At 26.7% G+C, this 26106-nt stretch overlaps 3 protein-coding genes across 6 annotated transcripts; 1 reads left to right on the top strand and 2 right to left on the bottom strand.

Moving 5' to 3' along the window:
* The first annotated feature begins 1264 nt into the window (after window positions 1-1264).
* LOC112593141 (protein downstream neighbor of son homolog) lies at window positions 1265-4138 on the top strand. The gene is made up of 9 exons (XM_025337457.1): window positions 1265-1637; window positions 1738-1972; window positions 2033-2169; window positions 2225-2468; window positions 2833-2983; window positions 3089-3255; window positions 3320-3523; window positions 3642-3828; window positions 3895-4138. The coding sequence occupies exons 1-9, from the start codon at window positions 1339-1341 to the stop codon at window positions 4062-4064; spliced, it is 1794 nt and encodes a 597-aa protein (XP_025193242.1). The 5' UTR covers window positions 1265-1338; the 3' UTR covers window positions 4065-4138.
* A 2631-nt stretch (window positions 4139-6769) lies between these two features.
* LOC112593115 (coiled-coil domain-containing protein 6) lies at window positions 6770-11220 on the bottom strand. 2 transcript variants are annotated; one of them, XM_025337400.1, is made up of 8 exons: window positions 11048-11220; window positions 10674-10905; window positions 9453-9602; window positions 9146-9378; window positions 8912-9078; window positions 7724-7996; window positions 7099-7229; window positions 6770-7021 (listed from the first exon to the last, which is right to left on the bottom strand). In XM_025337400.1, exons 2-8 carry the CDS (start codon window positions 10887-10889, stop codon window positions 6836-6838), a joined length of 1356 nt encoding a protein of 451 aa, XP_025193185.1. In that variant the 5' UTR covers window positions 10890-10905; window positions 11048-11220; the 3' UTR covers window positions 6770-6835. The 2 variants fall into 2 exon arrangements, with proteins under 2 accessions (XP_025193185.1, XP_025193186.1); XM_025337401.1 differs by lacking the exon at window positions 6770-7021 and adding an exon at window positions 7469-7571 and having other exon boundaries at window positions 7138-7229.
* Window positions 11221-16688: 5468 nt separating this feature from the next.
* LOC112593187 (protein odr-4 homolog) lies at window positions 16689-25200 on the bottom strand. Of its 3 annotated transcripts, none has more exons than XM_025337527.1 (10): window positions 25181-25200; window positions 19194-19331; window positions 18947-19096; window positions 18655-18848; window positions 18389-18575; window positions 18139-18291; window positions 17924-18055; window positions 17319-17409; window positions 17061-17246; window positions 16689-16869 (listed from the first exon to the last, which is right to left on the bottom strand). In XM_025337527.1, the coding sequence occupies exons 2-10, from the start codon at window positions 19287-19289 to the stop codon at window positions 16715-16717; spliced, it is 1344 nt and encodes a 447-aa protein (XP_025193312.1). In that variant the 5' UTR covers window positions 19290-19331; window positions 25181-25200; the 3' UTR covers window positions 16689-16714. The 3 variants fall into 3 exon arrangements, with proteins under 3 accessions (XP_025193312.1, XP_025193309.1, XP_025193311.1); XM_025337524.1 differs by lacking the exon at window positions 25181-25200 and adding an exon at window positions 19679-20033; XM_025337526.1 differs by lacking the exon at window positions 25181-25200 and adding an exon at window positions 19945-20025.
* Window positions 25201-26106: the final 906 nt, after the last annotated feature.

Here is a 26106-nt window from a genome sequence, read left to right as displayed (position 1 = left end):
TTTGACAATGATCTAAAGTAATTAACGAATTCTCGCTGCCCAATGGAGTATTATTAATTTATATTTGATATGTAAAAGTGTATTACCTATATAAAGTGATTCAGCTATAAATTATAATTATGGTAAAAACAAGAATCCAAAAATACTATTGAAAAGTATAGATTCTTTTATTATTCTACTCAATAATGTCATACGAAAATACCGTAAATAAACAACTTTTTCCTAAAATCAATTTCGAAAGTTATAAATTACGATATAACAGTAAGATAAAAAACGGGATTAATAAAGGATAGATTTGAAAATACGGACAAATAGCCTCCTGAAAGAAGATTGTCAGGACAACTTGTAAGACGTCGCTCTCAATTCCTCGAGACCGGCGTCCATCTATGAACATAATTCCAAACTTATTTTTAATTATTATTAATGATAAATGATAATAAATTGTATAGGTACTTGTGTTTTATCAGTAAAGGATGTGAGGGCAAAGTCCCTTATGGCTCTACTTAAATTGCTTGAGTGAGTAGGTACTTTTTGGGTTTTATTGTTCATCCAAATATAATTTAGTTCGGCGCCACAGTATGTGTACCTATCTCTGAAAATATGATCCTACTGTAATATAGGTAAACAATAAGATCTGTTTTTTGTGCTGTAATGTTTCAAATAAAAGCACTAAAAAAAAAAAAAAGGTCTGGTCGGAAAGATCCAGAATTGATAAAAGCCTACGCAACATCACGTCAATCATCACTTGCTTTATTACTTAACAATATTATCATATTATTCTCACAGCAAATACGTCAACACGCAACATGATTACGCGCTTTTTACCTTGTTGCCCATAAAATCAGTCGAAAAGCGGCATCAGATGATGTACCTATAATTATTTAGTATATTATAATCAGTGAATTGAAAATTATCAGTAAGGCAATTTTTGATTAAATAAGCAAAAGCATCTTCCACATCTTCTTAAGGTAAGAATCCAAGTGCAAAAAAATGTTTCAACCAAACATCTAGTTCAGATTTTTAACTACAATTTTTTAAACTATAATCATATAAGCGAACAATTTAAAATTAAATTAATTTTGTGTGAAATCGTGTTGTATTTTTCAAATATAAAAAGGTAAAAAATGCGCAAACGTGACGTATTTTTTTTAATATAAAAAGGTAAAAAATGCGCAGCTGTGTTACGCCTAAGCACTGATAAGTACACATGCTAGATAATATTATACATTATATTATTATATTGGGTTTCACTGATAACAACTGTCAACGGTAAATAGAACGAGATAAAAATGATCAGCAACAGCTGCAATTGCATTCTGCCATCACATTCAAATTTTTATGCAATTTTTAAACGAAGAAATACATTTACTAAAAATCATCGTTGGTGCGGTATTCTGCCGTAATACTTATCAGCCTCGTTTGTCTGTAGCATCGTTTCAAATGTTAGAGTTGGACAACGGATGTACGCCGCCAAAATGGAAACGGCCAGAAGACGTGATGAAGATGCACCGAATGAAGATGAAAAAACGTGCACTGCAAGCCAGATTTGTCAAATCCATGGACACAGCCTCCTCGGGAGAGGTATCAACTGGTCAGTCAGCAATTTCACAGAGGTCACCAGCTAAAAATCCATTCAGGTAAGAGTAGATCTATTGTGATGAACAGAAGTTTTGGTTGGGATTACAACCATAATAATAATATTACCATCGTGCACTTTACTATATTATTTTTCCATAGACGGAAAACACCTGTCAAGAACAAGAAACAAGTGGATGCACGAGAGACATTGAAAAGAGCTAGGGTCGAGTATGACGATGACAATGCTTGTACATCAAATCTATCTAAGCTGATACGAGACTGTGAATCCATTCCATCTGTAACCAACTATTCCCAGTTCTCAGCTCTTGATGAGAGTGTCATCTCATTTGTAGATGTTCTTCGTAAAGTTAATCCAGTGACAGTTGTTGAAGATGTATAGAATAAGATTGAATGTTAAGTGTTAACTGTATCTCACTCACATTAATAATTTCAGGATATTGAAGTGATAAAAGGTGAAACACAATTACCTATTGATTGGACGTTAAGAACTAAAGTACGTTTTTTATCTCCAAACTCATTTCCATGGAGCCAAAAAATTAAAACATGTGAAGAAGCATCAGCTACAACTGGGCAAGTCTATTTTTGATAGTTCGTTATATTAAAATCCTAATTTTTAAACATTTAGGTTTGTAAGATGTCTGGACACTGAAAATATTGAAAACTCATTAGATACTAGTCCTAATAGTCGATTCCACCAATGTTGTATGGCTTGGCAACATCCATCCTTACCTTGGGTGGATCTCATTCACAGAGGTCCTCGTGTTGCAATTAAGGATTCAGCCAGTTCAGTACCCTCTATTAATGCAAATCCATTTTTTAGAGAGTCTCTTTTTACTCACTGGATTGATAGCTTCCGATCTTTATTTCAGGTAATATTTTAAAATTTAACAAATTATTAATGCATATATAAATTTAAATATACTAGTCAACATTATAATTACTCATCAAACTTAGCTTGACTACTGTAAAATTTCATTAATTTTTTCCTGATATTCACTTAAATTTAGTGAATTCAGTGTTAGAGCTGATCAAGTTAGTAACACTGCTATAAATACTATCTATAGTATGTATAGCTATAATTAATAGGAAAAAAATGAATCATTACTTTAAAGATAATATTAGATTATATTAAACAAAATTAATTGAATAAAATATAAATTAAGTATATGCATTTAAGACAATGAAATACTCAATTCTTTATTTTGTATTTATATTAATAATAATTTTCACTAGCTTGTCCGAGCTAACCAATGTCCATACTTCTATGTTCTGGCTAATGCCTTTACATGTACTTTTCGAGCATCGAGCATTGGTGGTTATGAAGAGCTAAATGCAATGATATATCCAACAACTCAAGGACTTCGAGATATTCTGAAACGTGAAGGTATATATATTAATTCTGTATTCTTACCATAGTATATTATTGTATTATAATATATCATGATTGTTACCGAGTATTCATCATACTTATTGTATAATCATTTAACAGATATAGAGTTCACAATGCCATTACTCGAAGAGAACGAACATAGCAGTGAACTCTTTACTAAAAAAACATTAGAAGACACCAAAATTGGAGAAGATGAAGAACCTGAACGTTGGTTGGAAACAATGGGTGCTGAAAAATCTGAAATTAAACGCTTGCAAAGTTCACAGGTACTTTTACAGGACTTTATTAATAGTATAGAATTTGTAAATATATTTCAAAATTTATTTCTAGAATGAACTAATGTCAAGTCGTCAACGAAAAATTGATAATACTAAAGAGTCTTTAGTGGTTGTGACTGGTGTTGAAGCACAAGCCCTGTTTAATTGGTTAATAAATTGTCGTTCAACGGTATCAAATACAGGACCTCATGCGGGTATACCGCCTACACTTCTAGCACCAGTAGCCTTTACTGGAGCTACTTTAACATCACTCAAAGTAAGGATTCTATTTATAATAATATGATTCATTTTTAAATAAATATCACTTCAAATTGTATATATATATATGTATGTATGTAAATGTAAGCAAATACAATTTTTAATAAATATTTTAGGTAAGACAGAGTACAGTAAAAGTGGATGGTCAAAGCTACAACTCGATAGAAGTAAAAGGACCTGTTCTGCCAGATACAGTCTACAATTTTTGTGATTTATTATCAAGTTCTTTAAAGAAATTTACTGCTACATTTGCCAACTTAGAGAGCACTAAACCTTTTACGTTAGCTTCAGAATCAAAAAAAGGTATAAATTACTAATAAATTCAAAACTATATACTGGAAAATAATATTATTTTTTCATTTATATTAGAATTTTGTAATAGTCAAAAATCCGAAGACAAAGCTATACATTTATTTGGTCAACAAAACCTTAGTGACTGTGGCCTAAGAGACTCAGTTCTAAAAAAATTCTGTACAGCAACCACCAAAGCATTTGACAGTGTAAAATATACTAAAGACGATGGATATTTCATCTCATAAGCAATTTTATTTTATTTACAAAACTTTTATAAATTAAAGATTACTTTAATTTATACTCATATTTTTATATTTTTTATGATATTAGGGCATTATTTGTTTTTAATTAATTGACCCTATATTATTTATACATAAACAAATTATTATTTATTAAAATCGAATTTTATAAACCATTATTGATTGTGAAATATTTGTTTTTCATTTTTATTTTCTTACCTATTTCTCCTACATACTCAGAAATTGCAGTTCCAACTTCTACCTCCAAGCTTTCTTTGATTGGTAGTCAGAAATATTAAAGTCTTAAGATATTTTTGGTTTTTAATATTATTTTACAATAAAACAACAGATTCTTCTTCTTCTGGCCTTCATAACTCTCCAAGAGTTTTTGCCGCCATCACTAAATCATCCCACTTATCTTGATCCTGTACTATTTCCCTCCAATTCTGTGCTCCAAGGTCTTCCAAATCTTTTTCCACGACATCCATCCATCTTTTCCGAGTACGACCCCGTGGTCTTATTCCTTCCGGCTTCCAATTTAATGCTACCTTGGTTAATACATCTGTGTTACACCGCATAACATGTCCTAGCCATTTTATCCATTGACTCTTTATGAATCCATTAACTGTAACTATATTTAATTCAACAGATTACTAGAATCAATGCAGTAGTTGTGTTTACACTACAAAATCAAACATTTTAAGGCCTCATAAAATCATTTAAAGTCTTTTGAAATAAAATACTCTTTAAAAATACACATTATAAAAGTCTCTTTCAACTTTATATCAAGAAACTAATAATATAAAAATGGAATAACCTACTCATAAGTTAAATTCAATAAAAGTAAAAAATGTTCTCTTTTACAGTTTTACATAGATAATATGTATTATTATTAGGATTCGGATTTGAAGGCAATAGCCTTTTTTTAATTAATAAAAGAAAAAATAATTTTTATATAAAAATGTGTGTCATTTAATATTTAAGATAATTGATAAATTTTTTTTTGTGTTTAATTTTCAATGGATTTGATAGTTTTATACACAACATGTCTTAACAGTACAAATCAATAAGATCTTCTAAAAACTGTGCATTGTTGTTTGTCAATTATTTTCAATGGGTTTTATTATCTGCAATATTAGTCGATGTCACTAAATACTTCATCGAATATTTGGTATTGTCAATTAATTTAATGTTTATAAAAATTTACAATGTATCTATAGATTGAAATATATTCGTAATGTATTGATACTAGAATCAAAATTGTTTATTAGTCTTTAATTTTCTTTTTAATACAAACTAGTTAAAATATACAAAACACAAACTATTTAATTTTATGATTTACTTTGTAATTACTGCTTTTTTTTTTGTAAATTAAATGCTTTTTATTAAATATATTACCTTTAAATCTGAACCCTAATTATTATCATGTTTTTTTGTGTATAAAGAGAAAGAATTAAATTTATTTAATTCCTCAGATATTAATTATTAAAAAAAATGTTGAGTAAAAATACAAATCTATACTTAGTAATTCATTAACGTTAAATAACAATCAGATAACATACTATTCGATACATGAGTAATTGATATGCATAATATGATGTATGTGTTTTACCTATAGTATAACAACTTATAATGAAAAATACAATTGATTTTTATGAGAATCTACTTTATGACACGTAGACAAGATTTGTAGTAATAACTACAAAATAATTTATTTAAACTCAAGTAATCATACTCCCGCAACTTTAATATTCAATGATATTGTTTTTTATACATCAAATTAAATATTTAACATATTTTCAGATTCTCAAATGTCAAAATTAAATGATATTAGTTTTATATTCATTAAATATTTTTTATAACTGCCAATGCTTGTATAGAAACTGAAACATGAAATACCAAAAATAATTGGTTACCACACAAATTAAAGTTGTGTCAAGTAATAAAAATATAATTTAAATAGCTTATAGACACATAGTCAATTGACTTCATAGTTAATACTATTAATTTATATTACTTACAGGTGAATAATATTGGTAATTGTAATATAAACAGGCAATATAGAAAAGAGACAATTAAGATATTTATAAATTATCATTAATTGAAGAATTAGTCATTAGATATATACTTATACAATTATTGAATTATAGGACTTAGTAATTATTATAAACATGTTCCTTACAAACAATAATGTGATTAAAAAAAAAAAAATTTTGTTTCCAAAACTCAAAAAAGAAAATGGACAACACAGTATTTAACAAATATTAATATAAATAGGTAATAATTTACTTTTACCAAATATTAATCATACATCAAAAATAACTTTTACATAGTTTACAAATGAAGAAAAAAATCAACTATTGCTTTACACAAAACATTTGCTTAGGTACAATAAAAGGCAAATCACATTTAACTAGGTTTACTATTTTTTTACCAAGTGTTACCCAACCAAAAACTATAGTTAAATATGATAATAAACTCTCATAAATAATAAATTAATAATAATAATAAATAAAATACAATGGCATAGTATGCACAATAGGCAACTTATTGTTAGGGATCTATCCATTACTATTTAATTGTTAGTTGATTTTTTTTTAATTTGAAATGACTTCATGTGTAAATTACAAACTTAATGTTATTATTTAACTGATATTATTTTATGAAAATGTATTACATATTAAATTTTACAACTTATTAAAGTAATAAAAGTAAAATTATACATACATAGATAATATAATATATGCTTGTAATGTATGTACATAAATAAGATTAAATTAGTATTTGGCTGAATCCATCAGTGTTGCAGGTAATGATGATGGTGACGTTGAACTGGGCAAAGGGATTTGTGAACTGGTTGGTATACTACCACTATTAACTATATTAGATGATAGTGGCACAATTGGCTTAACAAAACGTTCACTGACTGGACGCCCCAACGATAAAGTTCGAGATTGATTTATCTGCATACAATGAAATAAGTAATAAATATATTTTTAATTTTATAACTCAATGAAAAAACATAACTGTATTGACTTACCACTTGAGTAGTAGGACATAAAGGAGTTGATGGTGCTCCTATGACGAGATTCGATGGTACAGCTTGGCCACAAATATAACATCGATTCATGTTGGCATAGCCCAATACACCAATTTCGCCACGAAACACTCCTAAAATAATATAATACAATTGTATATAATTTACTTTGTATAAATAAAATAAAATTATTAAAATGTATATACAAAATTAACATTGAGAATAGCTTTGACACATTTTAATTGAGTACTAATAGTATTAAGTAAATGCCTATTGAAATGTATGTAATATGTAAATATTATTATCTCATTATAAACAGTCTCTGCACTATTGGTTTTGTTTTTAATCAAAAAGCTATCTGCCCTCTACTTACACAACTCACGGATGGACAAAACACTTATCGTCTACACCTCCACCACCGCACTTCCTTTTTTTCTGTTCCGGTGATGTAGATACACTACCCGCTTCAGTCGTATCTATCGTACAATACAAAACAAGTAACAACATTTGAGCATACATCAGAACCCAGTAACATAAACAGTAGGCATTCACTTATTACATAAATATTAAGACAAATTTTTAATTTATTGTTTTTAATTATTTATTTAATGTATAAAAGATTTATTACCTGGTGTTCCAGCAGTGGATCCAGGACTAAGAGGCCTAGATTGGCTAGGAGATGGAGGAAATGGAAGTGGACTCGATGACGTTCGGCATCGATTGGAAGCCATTTCATTATATTGACGTTCTTCTTCCATTTCTAAACTACTCTCAGATTCTGATAAGTGACGGCATAGAGCTGTACGTCTTTCAACTTCAAGTTGTAATTTTCTTTGTAATCGTAAATTGTCTTCACGTACTTGTCGCTCTTCTTTTGCCATTTTTTCCATCTTTTTAGAATCTAAAGAGTATACCATTTTTATTAAAATATAAGTAACAATATTAATAGAAAAAAATTAATTCACATCATACAAACAACATCAAACAAGTTATTTCTAGTTATTTTTCGATCATTAATAAATTAATTATGAATGACTTTTAATAGAATCCGCGTCAAACGTACTGATGGTTGGTGACTACCCCAAGACGTTAAACACTTGGTACCACAAATTTATTTAATCCACTATTTAAAACAGCTAAGTAACATCACATTTTCTTTATCATATAACACAATGAATACTATCAGTATTGACAATCACAAAAAAATTAAAAACATGCATTGTCAACATAATATGATGATGGTTGGAAATTAAAGTTTTCAAAGTTTTTGATATGAAAATATGTTATTAAAAAAATAGTTTTCATATCTATCTATGTGCAAACTACAAATTTTAACATTTAAAAATTCTTCCCAGCTATCATCATCATTATCTTTCGAGATCTCAAAATCTGAGTCGTTATAATCACAACTTATTTTAAAAATACATGCCCTTTTTGTGTGTGAAAATTACTTAAAATATAATCTTTTGTTGTATAGTGACATCTAAGGGGCAAGATCACTATTAACTAGTATGTTTGATGTGGACTCTAGTTTCTTCAGTGTATATATAAAATAATAAAATCTAATAGACTGCTCTCATATGATCATACTTCCAAATTATGTGTAAATACATATTTTAAAATATCTATTAATCACATTAATTAATGATCAAATACCAAATAATTTATTTTAAATAAATATCTGACACCAAATAGTGTATAATAACCCCCCTAAGGACAACTAATAGTGTCAAAACAATCAATGGATTATCATAATATCTTAAAATCCAAACGTTGGATGTTAAGAACAGAATAACATCTATTTATATGTACTTGCTTTCTTTTTTAGAAGAATCAAGTTGGTGTCGTAATCTGGTAACTTCTCCACGTAAATGTTGTAAATGTGCACTTATATTTGTAGCCATTTCACCTTTGTTGGGTCCTACTTGATCTCTAGGTAGTACTGGATCAGAAACAGGCTGATCCAACTTTATTTGTAATTGTCTAATCAAAATTTAAGTTTAGATTATTCAAAAAGTATAATTTATTTTAATTTAAATAAATATTTTACCTTTTTTCTGCTTCTAATTTATCCATACGTTTCCATAGTTTATTTACCAAAGCTTCTTGTTCTTGTTCCAATGTATTTTCTAAATCAACCTTTTCACGCCGTAATTGCTCTAAAGTTGTTTGCTTTGTAAGAGTTTCTGCTTCTAGTTTTTCAATTTTACGCATAAGTCGATTAACTAAACATTCTTGTTCCTGTTCTAGAGTCTGTTCTAATTTACATTTTTCTTGTCGTAACTGTAACCAATTTAAAGAATGTATTATTACTAGAAATTTACTAGAAATAATCTAGTTTCATTGGCCAAACTAACCTGAGTTAATTTTCGTGACAGATCATTTGTCAAACATTCTTCTTCTTGTTCGTAATGATGGGCTAATGTTTCCTTTTCTTTTTTTAAAGCTTGAATTTTTTTTAGAAGGGTATTACTAATAAATTCTTCTTCTTGTTCTGCTCTAACTTGCTGTAAAAAATAGAAAATAATTTCTTGATTTTAAATATACAAGCTATTAAGCTATTTATCATGTAATAATATAATTCATATTCTATATCACACCATAAGTACTCAATTAATTTAATTATTATTTAATAAAATTATTAAGTTAAAAGATATAATATCATGTCTTTATTTTAATTAAATAAAATAACAGTAGGTATAAAAAATCCATTCAGATGATACCCGAATATTATTTTCTTAAAAATTTAAGATTATTGTCCAACAAAATATTTAATATGCATTAAGATTGTTGAAACAGTGTGAGAATATTATTAATTACTAATAAAAATGTATGAATTTAGCACTATCTAAGTATCTAAGCATATCAAGTATGTATCTTGCAAATGAATGACCAATTGAGCTCATTTTTTTTTTTAACGCTCATATTAATTAAAATTAAGTGTTTACAGAAAGAAAAATTGTACAAAAAATTTAAAAATTTGGGAGAAATTGAGTGATTTAATCAATGGAATTTTTATGTATGAACTCGTGATGATATACATTTTGTATTTGCTAAAATTTGGCATACACATAGAGTACTGATAACAAAACTGAACTACTCTCAAAACAATATTTGCTGAGTCAGCTAGTACTTTAAATAAGTTTTAAACTATTAGTTATAATCCTTAATACAATTAACAGATGATTATTAAAACAAGTCTATGAATGAATTATAGATAACATGAAAATAAACAAATATTTAAATCTCAAAATACAACAGAAATTGATAGATACCTACTTCCATTTTTTATTCATAATTCAATAAATGAAAGTGAATTTTAGAAATTGATTTTCAATATTGCTTTAATAGACATAAAGTGGTTTGAGATTTGTACTTAATTTCAATTATATTTCCAACAATAAATACATAATTGAATCAATAATTAAAAACCTGAGTAGATGTAAAATAAAGAATTTAACTTAACGGATATTTTCATGACTAACAAATTAAAATAACTAAAAATGGCAAATCAGACATATACCTACTTAATTCAAACATTAATTATTTAGCTCTTAGATAAAAAAAATAGTACTCACAATATAAACTGATGTCTCACGCAGTCGTTTGCATTCTTCATCCATCGCTTTCATTTTTAACTTGTAGGTTTCTAATTCTACTTTGAGTACACGATTTTGCTGCTGTAGGGAATCGATTCGCTTTTGCATCTGTTCCCTTGTGATCGGCGATGGAGGCATCATGATAGGTCCACCGTCGATGGACGATGAATCACTCTCGCTGGCACTGTCCGCCATCGTTGTGGAAATAAACCTGGGGGTGTTGTAAACAAAAAAAAATGTAAATATCGCAATTCAATACTAGATTGCAAAGTTCGAATGTGACTTCCGCGCGTACCGCACGGACGACACCCTCTTATAGAGATTTTAAATGTAAACGTTTCATGGTAACATACCGGAAATGTTCGGAATTGTGTCAGGCTGTTCTAGTGATAATTGATGACAACGATTCAGTGATGAACACTGAGTTTACGGGGAATTTCTGGTGGAAAATATCAAAAAAATACAAGTAATAACAAGAAAATACGAATAACTCAGAGCTCTGTACAAACTACAAAACGAAAATAATAAAAAGAACTTTTAACAGTATAGTCAAATTCGGAGATCTGTACATAACCTAAAATCGTCGGAAAACGCTCATTGTGTGGCTGCACTGCAATTTTCTTCCAGTGACGTTTCTTTGGAGTAGACAGCGTATGGACTGTGGAGGATGTTACGAATTACCCCCATATATCTAGAGGGAAAATTTGAAAAAAAATCGATGTTTATTGTCATAAACCAGGAATTAAGAAAGTTTGATTTAAGTAAATTTTTATATTTATAAAAATCATACAATTTATTGATTTGACGATTAATCTACCAAAAGCGCTTTTAAAATATTATCCTAGAACACTTTACGAACTGATTCAGTTAAGCAGTCAACTAACAGCGAACGACTTATAGTTAATCAATAAATTATATTCATCATCATAGACGTGCCCATGGAGGGTGCCGACCGCCAGGTATATACCATGGCACCCCTTGCGGTCTACGAAGAAATTTTTTTGTTCATTATTCTTTATAAAGATATTTTATAAACCTTGTTATAAATAGACATCAATTGAGCTTACACTATTTTTTAAACTTTTCATCACGACTATAGATATAACCTACTTAAAAAGTTTAAACCATGATTTTCACCAAGTACATTTTAATGGTAATGCCAATTGGGAATAGGGATATAACATCGATGCCACTCACGTAACTATTCACGTTAACTTTCAAAGTAGCAGATAACCATTAATCATAGAGAAGTCTGATAATATTCTTTGTAGGTATGCAGTTTGTAATGAATTTGATATTGAGAAACTAAACGTGTAAAGTAGGAAGATTTCTACAAAAATTGATCTAATGAAAACACAACATATACCGTAAAGGATAAAAAAGGTGCAATTAAGTGTCATCTTTTCTTCACTGTATTAGACGATTAAAATGATTTTTAAAATGGTTTTGAAGGATTAAATATTATTAATACAATTGTTCATTTAATTGGACTAAAAGGTGAATAATTTTATAACGAATTACCTTTCAAAAAAATATGCCTATACATAATAGTGATAAATTAAAAAGTGAACTAAGACTTTTACGTTCTTAATCCGATTTTGTTGCAAGCCTATCAAACAAAACAATCCAGCAATTCATCAGTGGTTAGAAAAATTATCATTAAGTAAAAATTTTGAAAATGTATAGGTACAAAGCGTTGAAAGTTGTTATTACATTCCTGGCACAAATTGCTTTTGTAAAAGAGCTTATTCCGTACTAAATTTTATGAAAACAAAATAAAAAAACCGCTTAAAGCGAGACAGATTGGATACAATAATATGGTGATATTTATAGAGCAAGAACTAACGTCTAGCATCACAGATAAATTATAGAGATGTTATTGATGAGTTAAAAAAAGTATACCCTTTTGACCGTACATTAGAACTAGAATAAAATATTATCCTAATTAAATTCATATTAATTATTATACTAAAATTCAAAATTTGAATTTGTTTTATAATTAAAAAATATTAAAGTTAAAATTATATTTTTACTATTTTCTACTATTGATTTGTGAACTTTACTGCAATTTTATTGTGTAAAAATAAATTATGATATAATATATATTTATGAATGGAGTTCATTTATTTTAAAATATACCTACTGGCATCCCCTACGAAAAAAATTTGGGCACGCCTATATTCAAAATATAAATTTTAATAGTAATGTATAATAATAATAATTTTATTACTCAGTGAACATCAACATTCAACAATAAAATATGCATCAAGTCCTCGTTTTAGAGTTTTTTCGAATATTATGTTGTCTATATAATTTATAGCTATTGTTTTGATTTTCTTGCGCTATTCATACAGTTTATCTAAGTTCTAAAATATATTATAATATTCAATAATGTGAATTATAATTTTCAACGAATTCCTATTATATTACATAAATAGTTATTACCTTTAATAAGTGGTGAAAATGTAACACCTACACCGTGTAATAATTAATAATACTTTACCTATGCACATTCGCAAATATACAGAAGTTACCGTATCATTAAATCAGCCAATTTTTATTTTAGGTACTTACTACTTACTCTTCAAATTAGAAAATAAACATTTATTGAGATTTCGTATTTCAAATTATGAGAATATAATTGACATAAAACGACCGTTTGGTTAAAAATCTGTATTTAAAGTTTGACCAATTTTATATTTATATTTCAATATCAATAATTTCTTCATTAGGTACCTACTTAATACTTTTGAATCAAGATTCAAGAGTCTTAAAAGTTTCTTTTTAAAATTTTTCTTGGTTGGCCAAATGTAATAGATTACACATAACTATAAAAAGATTGGTCAATAATATAACCCCCTAATAGTCCTCTTAATATTATTAATTTCAATGTTTAAAATATATCCAAAATTCTAGCGGCATAATTAATTTTATATACAATAGATAATTAGCATTTGAAAAATCGTATAGATAATAATATTTTATATTATCTATGAAAAATTGTCGTTCAATTTTTGTCTATACATATTATGATTTATCTGTTTGTGACTTACCAGTAACCATATTGCTACTAATTAGTAATTACCATCGTCCATCATTACAGCCCCATTTATTTGTAAAGCTTAAAATTTCACATTGATAGGTATGCCTGCTTTTGGTAGTCATGGGCGCCCACAACTCACAAGTAACATTTAAAAAAAGGGGGGCAAAATATAGTAGCACGACATGTCTTTTTACGTGGGCGGGCCAAAAGGAGACCAATACATATTAGAGCAGGCACAGTCATAAGATAAAAACTCAAATGGTGAGTTAGGGGACCAATATTGTTGTCCGCAGTCTGAACCACTCCTAACCCTGAACTCTATGTCTTTATAATATGAATATAGTATCTCTGCAATAAAAAATTATTTATTTAATCCGGAATTTAATCTTTTAATGGAGCATTACAACCGGATTTGTTGACCCCGTCATACAAGAGTGTGTAACACACCAAATCTACGGTCAGCAATTCGCGTTTAACTTTGTTGACTTTAATATTAGAATGAATCGACCTATTATGAACATAATGGTAAGATTAACGTTATCCATGTTCATACCTTAGGTTTTTACGATATCTCAATTTTTTATCGAGTTTTACGTAGGTATATAAAATAGTGCAGTTTAAAAATGGAAATACCTGACTCAGTTAAAAATGAAATCATCGTATAAAAAACGTACCTATGAACATAGCTAAACATAGATGATCATAGAATTTGTTATCTATATAGATGCTACATTTGTGCCTATAAACATGGACATATAGTTATATTATTTTTTAGAATGGCCTAAAATTAGATTTATATCATGATAATATTTACATCTAAAGCATTTTCGCCAACGACACTCAATATACAAAACGTAAACAATCTTTGACCTGTGCGACTGTGTACGTATAATAACTAGACTTAAGCATTACATATATCCTTTTACAATTATTTACGAAATAACATTCGAAAATTTAAATTAAAATTCCAAGGTGGACTAACAAATGGGCAGGACGTTTTCAAGGGGGACCATGGTTTGCTTCAGTCCACCTTTGGCTTCGTCACTGGCGCTAAATTAAAAAAAATTTAAATTTCAACTAATTAAAAGTGTAATGCTATTCTAACATTTAAATATAAAACACGTGCTACAATTATATGCTATTATTTGTATTATTAAAATGTGAATAGGTTTATTACAATTAAATTAAATACATTTTAATAAGCACAGAAAAAAATTGAAAATAATAAAATAAAGTATAATAAAATGTATTATTTGATACCAATAATATAAAATATATCATAAAAACTGCACATTTTTTTGTTTAATGATATTTATTAAGTCATTAGGCAATAATGCCATGTTAATATTTATTAAATTTACAAGTAAATATTATTTTTCTAAGGGGAGTTAGAACTTCGTAATACACACTCACCAATGGGCCATAAACACCTGAAAGATTTTTTTGATTATTGCATAATCGGAAATGTTTTTTAAAGGTATTTAACAACTTGGTTCTTCATATTATGTTATCAGGGTTGTTTTTTTATATTTTCAATTAAATAAGTCACCCTGTATAGGTAGGTAGATCCTTAGAAATATCCTCAGCAACAAGTATTATTTTGAGGGTAAACGCAATTGCAACTCACTTAACTCTTTCATTAAATTAATCATAAATAGATTGTAAGATAAATTACTTCTCTTTTTTAAACTTTAATATTTTTTACTTGAATCATGTATTCCTAATATTTTGTATTTCCAGTTGAAATGAAATATTTAATTTTTAATTAATAATATTTAAATTATATTTATTAAAAATTAAAATAAATTATATTACTGAAATATAGGTACCACAAAAAATAATATGAAAATAGTTTCCAAGATTAATATAATCTCCTACTAAATTCTAAACAAACCCATAAATAAGTAACACATACTAGTAGTAGTAATAATCAATATAAAATATTATATTTATAAAATAATACTTTCATTAACCTGTAGTAGTGTAGTGTATACTTTTTATACTTAATTGGTTGCCTAATACCTAATTAAAATTTTTCTCATGATTATTAAATATTTTACATCAATACATTTATTATGCAATTATTAGTGTTGTTTACAATCACATTAAAAATTGAGTTATTCATTGACTATTGAACATTATAATTTTTCTATAATTAATTGTCACTCATAAACAATTTTTCTCTTTATGTAAAAATAAATTACATTTAACAAATACTAATAAGTAATAACCAATACTCAATAGTCAATCAAAATGTCTATTGATGTACAGATATTTTTAAACAGTATGTTACTGATAATTTATATGGATGCTTAAGACAATAAACCAATACAATAAGTAATGGTCACTTAAATAATAACAAGGTGAGACAATGTCTCACCATGCAACCAACGATAAGTTAAATATAAGTTTAAGTTAAATCAATGGTTGTGTTTAATATGCACGATTAAAATAGTAGGAGAAATTAAGTACATAATTAAATTATCAGCCATTTCATTTCTTTTCTATTATATAATTTCATAATTTTATTTTAAACTATACTTGAACTAATAGCAGTAAACAAACTGCTACGTTTAATAAATGCTATCCAGAATTTTAAGTAATCAAAAAATTATAGTTATGAAAAAATATTATACTTTTTAGCATAATCTAACATGATTTAAGATTGATTTAAATTATTGTTTTGAACTAAAATCTGTTGAACATAGAAAATTAATAAATTTTTATTCAATAGAAATAGAAAATATAAAGAATTTTTTCACTATTATAATTTGCGTGAATAGTTTATGAAACATGTGCAAAGCCTTATATTAATTATTTGTTCAGTCAAACTTAACGTTTTAAATATACATTTATTTTGTTAAAATAATCACTTTAGTTTTAATATTAGTTTAAATGATTTTCATAATAAACATTAAAAAAAATAATAATAATAAATTAAGGAATGTTAATTAAATTAACTTCACATTAATATAATTCACACAAAAAACTGTTTGATAACATATGCTAAGATAACCACTATCAAAGTTGCCCAACTAAAATAAATTAACACATTATTTGGTGATGAAGTACTTGCATCTTGTGGTGGACTACTATCAATGTCTGGCAGTGTTTCATAATATGAATGTCGTCCTTTAAACATATAAATGTTATGTTAAAAATTATTGTGTTTCAAATTGTAAATATTAAATATTATATTTTATTAAATTTACCAATGTACCGAGAAAAGCACAGTATATATTTACTTTAATAAAATAATTAAAAAAAAAAATAATTGTTATTAATAGAATTACAGAAATTACAATATTTTACAAAACACTTACCTTTTTCCAACATATCGTACAATTCCATTTTGTCTTCAGGAAGATTCAATATTTCTCCAGCCACAGACATTGCTTCTTGAGAAGTTTCGCCAGGAAATACATAATCACTGAATGCAAATCTAGAACCTTCAGTTTTTAAAATTAATATTCGACGTGGAGTTTCGTGTACTATATTTGCATCTCCGTCTGAAATTTAAAAATGTTGTATTCATAAAACATAATATTTTAAACTATTTTAAAATAAATATCAATTAGAACCTTCTTCTTCAAGAGATTCTTCTTCAACCATTGATTCCAAATGCATTTTTAAACGAGTAGCAAATGTCTGCATGGCATCTTCATGTATTGCCTACAATAATACGTTTCTTATTAGAACATAAAATTATGAAGAATTGATAAATGATAAACATAACAAACTATCAAATTATTTTATTTACTTGCTTAATTATTATTATTGACATGTTAAATAATTCAAAAATATTTATTAATAATTTAAAATCATATCAAATAATAAACTAATAATTATTTTGACTAATCTAACATTAGAAACAAACAGCCTAAATTTTTGTTGAAACTGAAATTAGAGGAATCTCCATATTTTGAACATAATATGTGCTTAGAACAAAATACCTAACTTTGATTTAAAAGACTTGGCAGAAATTTAGTGAACTAAGTTCCCACTATTTGTGAATAAATTAACTTAATTCTATAGTTTTTTTTCGATATAATGCTTTTACTTTGTTACATAATCTTCCATATTTTAAACATTATATTATAAATAGATACAGATAATAACTCATCAGCGTTAAAATAATATTACATGAAATGTTGATTAAGTGATTAAATACAAAATATAACTATACCTTTATGGCATCCTTGATTGTACCATTACGATTAAATGGTACCACTATACTGCACAGTCCAGACATTGAAATTTTTCCCTTTCCTCTTTTTACAGTAATTGAAGAATTTTTACATTCATTGCCCAAATCAACCTAAAATATTATAAAGACTTGTTGTTCCATTTTAAGTAAGCTAAGCACATTTATAATTTATAAATATTAGGTATTAAACAAACCTCTCTGAAAAATTCAATCTTAACAACATTTTTCAATACATTATCAATCTCATCACATTCAAAATCTTTAAGGGTTTTATTTTCATCACATACACGTCCGTTAAAAGAACAGATTGATTCATTCAATACAGATTCAAATTTATCTAATAAACTCTAAAATATTATCAAAATATAAAAGTTTAATAACTTAATACTGTTTCATTATTAAAATATGTAAAAAAAATAATATATATATATACAATATACATACATCACGAATGGAAAATAAAGCTTTTGATCCACCACCTACATTTAATCTATCTAATGTTCCAAAGTTAAATGTTCCAACAAGAGTTATCCAATCATTTTTAAATGATCCAAACACTGAATCTACTGCCTTATAAGTTGTTTTTTCAGGACCACTTGCGCGATTAAAATCAACTGAGTAACAATATGATCTACAAATAAACATATATATTATCATATATAAATATGAAAATATTTAAATAGTAATTGAATTTTCAATATTTAATTTACTTTTTGTTGACAGTTGAATAATTTAATATTAAGTAATTCCATGTTTCATTGGTTTTTTTATACAATAAATTTTCATTTAATTCTCTATAGAATTCATAAAAATCAATATCTATTGGTTGAATACTTTTTAAATCTTGTGGAACAATAAAAAATAAGCCAAGTACATGTGAACCTCCTGGTAATAAAGTTGCTACCTACATTATAATTCATAAATACATAAAATATTTATTTACTTAACAGTAAATACTATATTTGAATCTTTCAATAATATTTAGAAGCACAATTAGATTACTTCTAACGACTTTTGGAATATTGTATCACTATTGGCTAAAAGATCAGAAAGAGTTTTGAAAGCCAGAACATCAATTTTATTATTTTGTATATCATCATTCCATATGGTCATTCCTGATAAATGCACTATATGATAGTTGTTACCTATGACCTAGAAAAAAAAAAATTATGATATTATAAATGACTTACTTGATAAATGTAAGTATGTGCAATTGATAGAACTACAACTTTAATATTTAATTACTCACTTGTCCAATAATTACTCCTGGAATGAACAACTTTCCTTTAACTAAACTTTTTAGATATTTATCTAAATGTTCTTCAATAAATACTTTGGTCGTCATTTTCCAACTGATAAATACAATTAGTTGTAATTCTTCAAAATTCTAAACCATTAATGTTTACTTAATATTAATATTAATTAATATCATAATAATATAGTATCTATACTTTACAAATTTGTCAAATACTAAATTGAAACACTTGATATATTGAATAAAATATATAAAAATGTACGCAATTATGATTAATAGATAGTAGTCAGTAACAGTTGGGTAATGATGAATTTAATTTTGATCTTGTTAAAAAGATATAATTACAATTTGAAAATTTCGAATCTACATACAATTCTACGTCTAAACATTTTTAATATATTATAAAGCGTCAATCAATAATCAATATAGTAGGTAAAACGATTTAAGATGGTTTTACCTTACAATAAAATGTAACATACCTATAATTTATATTATTATCTATTCACATTTCATTAAGTATTTTTTGCGTTAATATAGTGACGTAGGTAGTGGTAGTTGTGTAGCTAAAGCACTGGAAGTCAGAACAGCTAGTAGCAAGTAGTAACGTAAAATAAGTAATAACTACTATAGGAAATTGAGAAAGTAAAATTATAACGTAAATTAATGTGAATAATAAATTATAATTCTAATATATGCAAGTATGCCAAGTATGATAGGTGATAGTGGCATAAACGAGATAATCTACCGTGGATTAGATCTTTAATCGTGGTCCGTGGTAATAATATAAAATAATAGCTGAACACGTAAATGAAAAAAATTGATAAGGATTATAATTATCTTATATTAAAAATAATTATTATATTAATTTACTATTACATATGTATAATATTATTATTTGGATTTATACATAATTGATAAAAAAATATAATCACAAATCAATAATATTATGATACAACCATGAAGATTAGAGATACAACAAAGTGAATTTAGTTTGTGAATTTGTGATATTATGATGATAATATGATATGATATTTAATGTAATACATAATACATTCATTACATTTATTAAACTACAAACTAAAGTTTTAAGATTAACTATTTTTGTAATTTTTTCATAATTTTTACCTACTAAAGATTAAATGAAATTATTTAAAATGTATACCCACAATTTTATTACAGGCTACTAGTCATCATTAAATATTCATTAATGATTATGGTGATTAGATATTGATAATAATTAAAAACTAGTCAATGATCACCAAAAGATTCTTTAAAATTTCAAAAATCATTATTTTATACAATCATATAGAAATATAAAAGTACTCTTTGTCCCTCTCAATTTTTGAGGTTTTTAAAAAAAATATAATATAATTTGTTATTTATCAATTATTGTAAAATATACAACAAACTTGCTAAGATATTAGGAATTTTGTAACTATGATGATTAATAATTAGACATCTTAGAAGGTTACATATTAGTTATTATAATTTTTTTTATTGTTGATAATTTATTATTTTACCCTGATCATTTTCACTTATTTTTGATAATAACTAAAATGTAATTTTATATTATTAAGAAGTATATTTATATGAATATTTTGTTCTATAGATAACGAATATTTAACTAACAGTCTTTATAATATAACTTCACATTAATCATTATAATTGTTGTATAATTTAAAACATTTCTTCGCGCTACAGGTTTTCTCATTATCAGCCATCATGGCATTGTTCTGTTGTACTGTACTAAAAATGTCTCAAACGTCATAAGTACCACAAAATAGAATAGATAAAATTTAATCTATTGAATAGACATGTCCAGCAACTATGTTTTATAAAAATTCGTATATTATACAGTTACGTGGGGAGCAAAGTTCTCCTCTAACGGCTCTAACCCCTTGACACAACTTTCATATCATTAAAATAATATTTAATAAAATATTAACAATTTTAATAGATAATTCTTTTTTTTTTTTTCAATCAAATTGCATGCATATTATTATTTTAAAACTACTAATCTATTTTTATCTTCAAAACTAAGAAAATATATATTATCTGAAAACATTATTAACAAAAACTTTATTTATGTGTGAGCTACATCATTTAAAATTTAATTGATATATTTAATTCTTCATAAGCGATCTTACTTAGACATGCTTCCTGAAAAATACCTTCATATTATGCCTTTTTTTTTTTTTGTCAGAGAATCATTTTGTAATAGCTTGATGAAGATCAAAATTGGAAAGAATATACACATTTAATTTAATATCAAGGGAATTTTAAATATTTTCTGATAATGACGAAACCTTCAACTAGTTTTTAAAATATAATATCTATGTTACTGATTTCAATTTTTTATATAACTTATTTTCTATTATTTAACTCTGATAAAAAAAAGTTATGTTTTATTAGTACTCGCTTTTCAATTCCATAGTGCACATTTTAAATTTCAGATTACACACTTTGTGTCGGGATTCACTAAAAATAGTTGTTGCTTGCTTGTCAATTGTCATACCTACAGACTTGTTATTACCTTAGAATATCATTTACATACATATTATAAAAAAAAAATAGGAAAATATAGTTATATATAATATAGTCAGTGGTGTATTGGTAAATAAATTTATAGGTATACGCACTTAAAAGTAGTTAAATAGGTATACCTTAAATAATTTTCTCGCTTTGCTCGAAATATCTTAACGTTTATAATAAATAACTATTTTTGGACAGTGTAATAATGTATGTAATAAAAAAATAATTGTACCGATATTATTATTTATTTTATACTGTGATATTAATTATGACTGATAATAAACTAGAAGCTTGCACATATATTATCCATAATGCATGCATTTTCAGTTGACGTATTCCCATAAATAAATTAATTTTCTTTAAGGTATATGCATAAATCCAAAAATAGGGATCCGAGTAAACGGCGTATACCCGTGTATACCCTAGTACACCACTGAATAAAGTGTCATTGAAAATAACGGGAGATAACATAAACATTTAATGGAAATTAACTATTAAGTACTTATAATTATTTATTGCTTATTATATAACAAGAAACTATCAAAAATCGATCGATGTGAAATAGTTATTTTAAGGAGTGAATATCATGAAATGTGAAAATTTGAATTTGAAATGTTCATAAATAAATCATGTGACTATATATGTGAAACCTATGGGGAATATTGTATTAAATTTTATAATTTAAGATATAAAAAGCAACAATAATTAGTATGAATTCTTAACTACAAAATAATTTGCAAATTTTAAAGATTGAGATAATATTTTTCAACATTTTTATATCAAACGCTAATAAAAAGATACTGTAATATTGAGATATTTTTTTTAAATTTACGATGAACAACTTGTAAAAACTTTCATGATTCTTCAAGGTTTTTAACTAAGTAAAAATTCCTTTATCGTCAAAATTTAAAAAAAAAAATTGAAAAATTAAAACTTTATCATGTTTAAAAATACTTTTAAAAATGATCAAAATATTAAAAAAAATTATGTTTATAAAATACTGATATAAACATAAAACAATCAAACAATCGGGGAAAATTTCAAATATCTATACGGACTATCTATACTATTATTAATTATCGAGTATGCCAAAAATAATTGATTTTATAAAAAATTGCTTCTACATTTAAATTTCTGTTTTCCTTAATTTTTTTTCCTGGCTCGGTTAACCCAAGGTTAATAGAAAATTTAATTTTAATTTTTAAATCTAAAGTTTTTGATCTAATTTTCTATCAGGAATCAAAAAATGCGATGACAGTCACGAAAAAAAATACACATCATCGTAAAATCAATATATTTACAGTTTCGTTCTAATTTAATAGAGGCTACTACAAAAGTCGTATATTGATGTTACCGGTATACTCATTTAAGTAGTTTAACAATAAAATATTTTTTAAATTAAAAAGCTCCAAAAAATGATTTTAGAAATACTTTGCATTATAATAAAATTAATAACATTAATAACTAATAATGTTGTTTTGTTAAACAGAAAATTACAATTAATAATATAATCAAACAAAATTTGAATAAACAATTGTTAGGTATGTACTATAATACTTTTTAATTTTACTTTGAGTCTCTGTATATTTTTTTTTAATTAAGTCTTAGGTATACCAATTTTTTTTTAAGTATACTAATGGACATTTTCAATTCGATTATTTTTTATGTTATACGTGCAATTTGATAAATTATTATGTAAGTATTTTTAAAAGAAGAATCGAATTTTAAGGGATACATAGTAAATATAGTGAATAGTGATTGAAATCTACTTGGTCATTAATTTAAATTTGAATCTAAATACAGAGACTTTTTTTTATAAAAATATATTTACAATCTGTTATTTAAAACAATAAGACATAAGTAAAATATAGAGACTTATAAAGGAATATATCACAAATATATTATCAAAGCAATCTAGCTTAAAAAAACCACTAGATAGCATCATAGAAAATAACTTGCAAATGTCTATAACATTTAAATTTATATTTATTGCTTTAAATATGTAGTTTAAAATATAAATACAAACATTTAAAAAAATTTTTAAAAATGAAAAAAAATAGAAGACAGAAAACAGAAGATGATTTTTTAAAAATTAGATGTTTGGTAAATAGTACATTAAGGGCTATGGTAGTTGGAATCTAGAGTAGGAACTTGGTAGTTGGTTTTATTTTCATACTAAATTAATAAGAACTAAGAACACATTTTATGAATATTTTGAGACATGAATGTTGAACAGAGGCTATGAAGTATTACATTATTACTAATATTTGTGTTTTATATTTTGTGGTGAATTGTCAGAACAGATTAAATTTAAATTTAAAATCTATGTTTATGGTAATTGGGTAATTAATATTAAATTAATTTAAGTACTTACAAATTTAGTAGTAACTAATAATAATAATAATAATAATAATAATAAATAATTAATAATGTTTCGAATTATAGTATATTAGTATAACAGTAAATAGGTACATATTTTATTAAAGTTAATATTCAAAATTTATTTACAACGACAAATGATTTCTTTGTACATTTATGAAATTATAAATTAATTTTATATTTTTAATATGTACTCAAGCATTTGAATGTATAAAGCTATAATGGAAACATATTTTTTCTTAAATAAATGCTGCCTATTATAATATATAGGTAATAAATAAAAATATTATTTAGTATGAGAACATTTTGTTGCCAATGCCCAATAGCGATTAGTTTTAGAACGCATTATCATCAGCTGATAACACGAAAACAGTAGGTAATTAAAATAGTTTTATATTATTCAAAGTGACGCACACGAAAATTATATTTAATATTTATAATATACCCAAACACATTGATCATGATTAAAATGTACTTTTCATATTTTGTTAAGTCGTATAATAAATATTATTGTATGTGTACAATAGAAATAAAATAAAAAACATATTATACGTCAGTTATTTTTCGTAAGTTTAAGAACTTATTTAAACATCATACTTAACGTCCGTATTCCATGGGTGGAGGGGCTCCGCGATAACTGGTGCCTATAAAAGTATAAAAGTTGTGGTAACCGGGAAAATACGAATGTTAACAAAAGTTTCTCGCATAGTTGTCAGAGGTATGTACATTTTATCGGAAATCGAGGCTGGTCCGAGGCACCCTCACCACCTCAACGTTAGACATTACTCGGTGTTAATAAATGTTTACGACGTTCCTTTGGTCTATTATTGTACATTAGTATAATATTCGCAGTTTCGTACGTAAATGACGTGTCATCCGAAATTTGGGAGAGATAACCTGCGGCAAATCCTACATCAGTCATGCACATTGCACAAACCCACATTACCATACAAAACATAAGTATAAGAATTCATACACCCCGCAACATAAACATTCGTTTTACTGTAAATATTTTAAGTCTTATATTATAAAAAACGCGTACCACGTTATTTGTCATGCATTTTACGTACGTTATAATATCCATACGATATACGGTCGTCTCACATAATATGAGAATATCGTGAATTTAACATTTAAATTTAACAATGCAATAATATAACCTACGTGCGTTGCTCACGTAGGTACTGGGTACTGTACAGTGTACATAATATCATTTACGATATTATCTTTATTCGTTATTATTATACATTTATACGGTGACGCGCGCGGCCGTGTGGGTGTGCGTGTTCGCACGGGGAGGGAGATTCGGGACGTCGATCGAAACGCTCGCGCGCAGAGTACCTACAACGGCTACAACGTACCTACACACATACGTATAATATTATAATGTATAATATTCTCCTCCTATACAACAATAATAATAATAATAATAATAATAATAATAATAATAACATCATAACTGAGTACTGACGGCTGTCGCGTCGCCGCCGCCGCGTTAACATTATTGTACAGAATGTTCGCGGCGCGTCGTTGTGACACGGCTGCGAACGAAAATAATAATAATAATATTTGTAAAATAGTAAATAATAATAATATTATATTATTATGTATAAAGTTACGGGCGCGCGCGCGCACTGGTCACCCCGCCGTCGCGACTCGCGGAGGCCGCGGAATGATCGTGATTCGTGGGCCCGCCGCGGCAAGCAATAATAATAATAATGCGATATTATTCTCGTGGTAAAAACGAACACGGTGTGATCAAGAGATCTCAGATTTGGTCTCGGGCTGCGCACACGTCACCCGCGCTCGTCCATATCACCATAGTGTCGTTGAATTATTATTACTATACGTTTTGCGCTACGTCACGCGCCCGCCGCAGGATCTGACCGTCAGAGTTCCGATCGCACGTAATCGTTTGTGCCGCGGATATTCTCGTCGGTTTCCGCGACAGTTCCAGCGGCCGGACCCGGTCCGACGACAATAATGATTAAACTGA

This window comes from Melanaphis sacchari, unplaced genomic scaffold (assembly GCF_002803265.2).
Source record: "Melanaphis sacchari strain LSU unplaced genomic scaffold, SCAv2.0 Contig1_pilon_pilon, whole genome shotgun sequence".
Taxonomy (NCBI): Eukaryota; Metazoa; Arthropoda; class Insecta; order Hemiptera; family Aphididae; genus Melanaphis; species Melanaphis sacchari.
The sequence above is the reverse complement of the archived record's forward strand: the minus strand, read 5'-3'. Positions and strand labels throughout refer to the sequence as shown.

What these genes read in the sequence shown, in the direction of transcription:
- LOC112593141 (XM_025337457.1), top strand. Translation starts at nt 1,339, where the DNA reads ATGCAATTTTTAAACGAAGAAATACATTTACTAAAAATCATCGTTGGT. An exon ending in GAAGCATCAGCTACAACTGG is followed by an intron (nt 2,170 to 2,224) that starts GCAAGTCTATTT and finishes TTAAACATTTAG; the next exon opens with GTTTGTAAGATGTCTGGACA. An exon ending in CTACTTTAACATCACTCAAA is followed by an intron (nt 3,524 to 3,641) that starts GTAAGGATTCTA and finishes TAAATATTTTAG; the next exon opens with GTAAGACAGAGTACAGTAAA.
- LOC112593115 (XM_025337400.1), bottom strand. Translation starts at nt 10,889, where the DNA reads ATGGCGGACAGTGCCAGCGAGAGTGATTCATCGTCCATCGACGGTGGA. An exon ending in TGTCACGAAAATTAACTCAG is followed by an intron (nt 9,379 to 9,452) that starts GTTAGTTTGGCC and finishes AATTGGTTACAG; the next exon opens with TTACGACAAGAAAAATGTAA. An exon ending in AAATTAGAAGCAGAAAAAAG is followed by an intron (nt 9,079 to 9,145) that starts GTAAAATATTTA and finishes AATTTTGATTAG; the next exon opens with ACAATTACAAATAAAGTTGG.
- LOC112593187 (XM_025337527.1), bottom strand. Translation starts at nt 19,289, where the DNA reads ATGACGACCAAAGTATTTATTGAAGAACATTTAGATAAATATCTAAAA. An exon ending in TATTCAACTGTCAACAAAAA is followed by an intron (nt 18,576 to 18,654) that starts GTAAATTAAATA and finishes GTTTATTTGTAG; the next exon opens with ATCATATTGTTACTCAGTTG. An exon ending in CAATCAAGGATGCCATAAAG is followed by an intron (nt 17,410 to 17,923) that starts GTATAGTTATAT and finishes GTATTATTGTAG; the next exon opens with GCAATACATGAAGATGCCAT.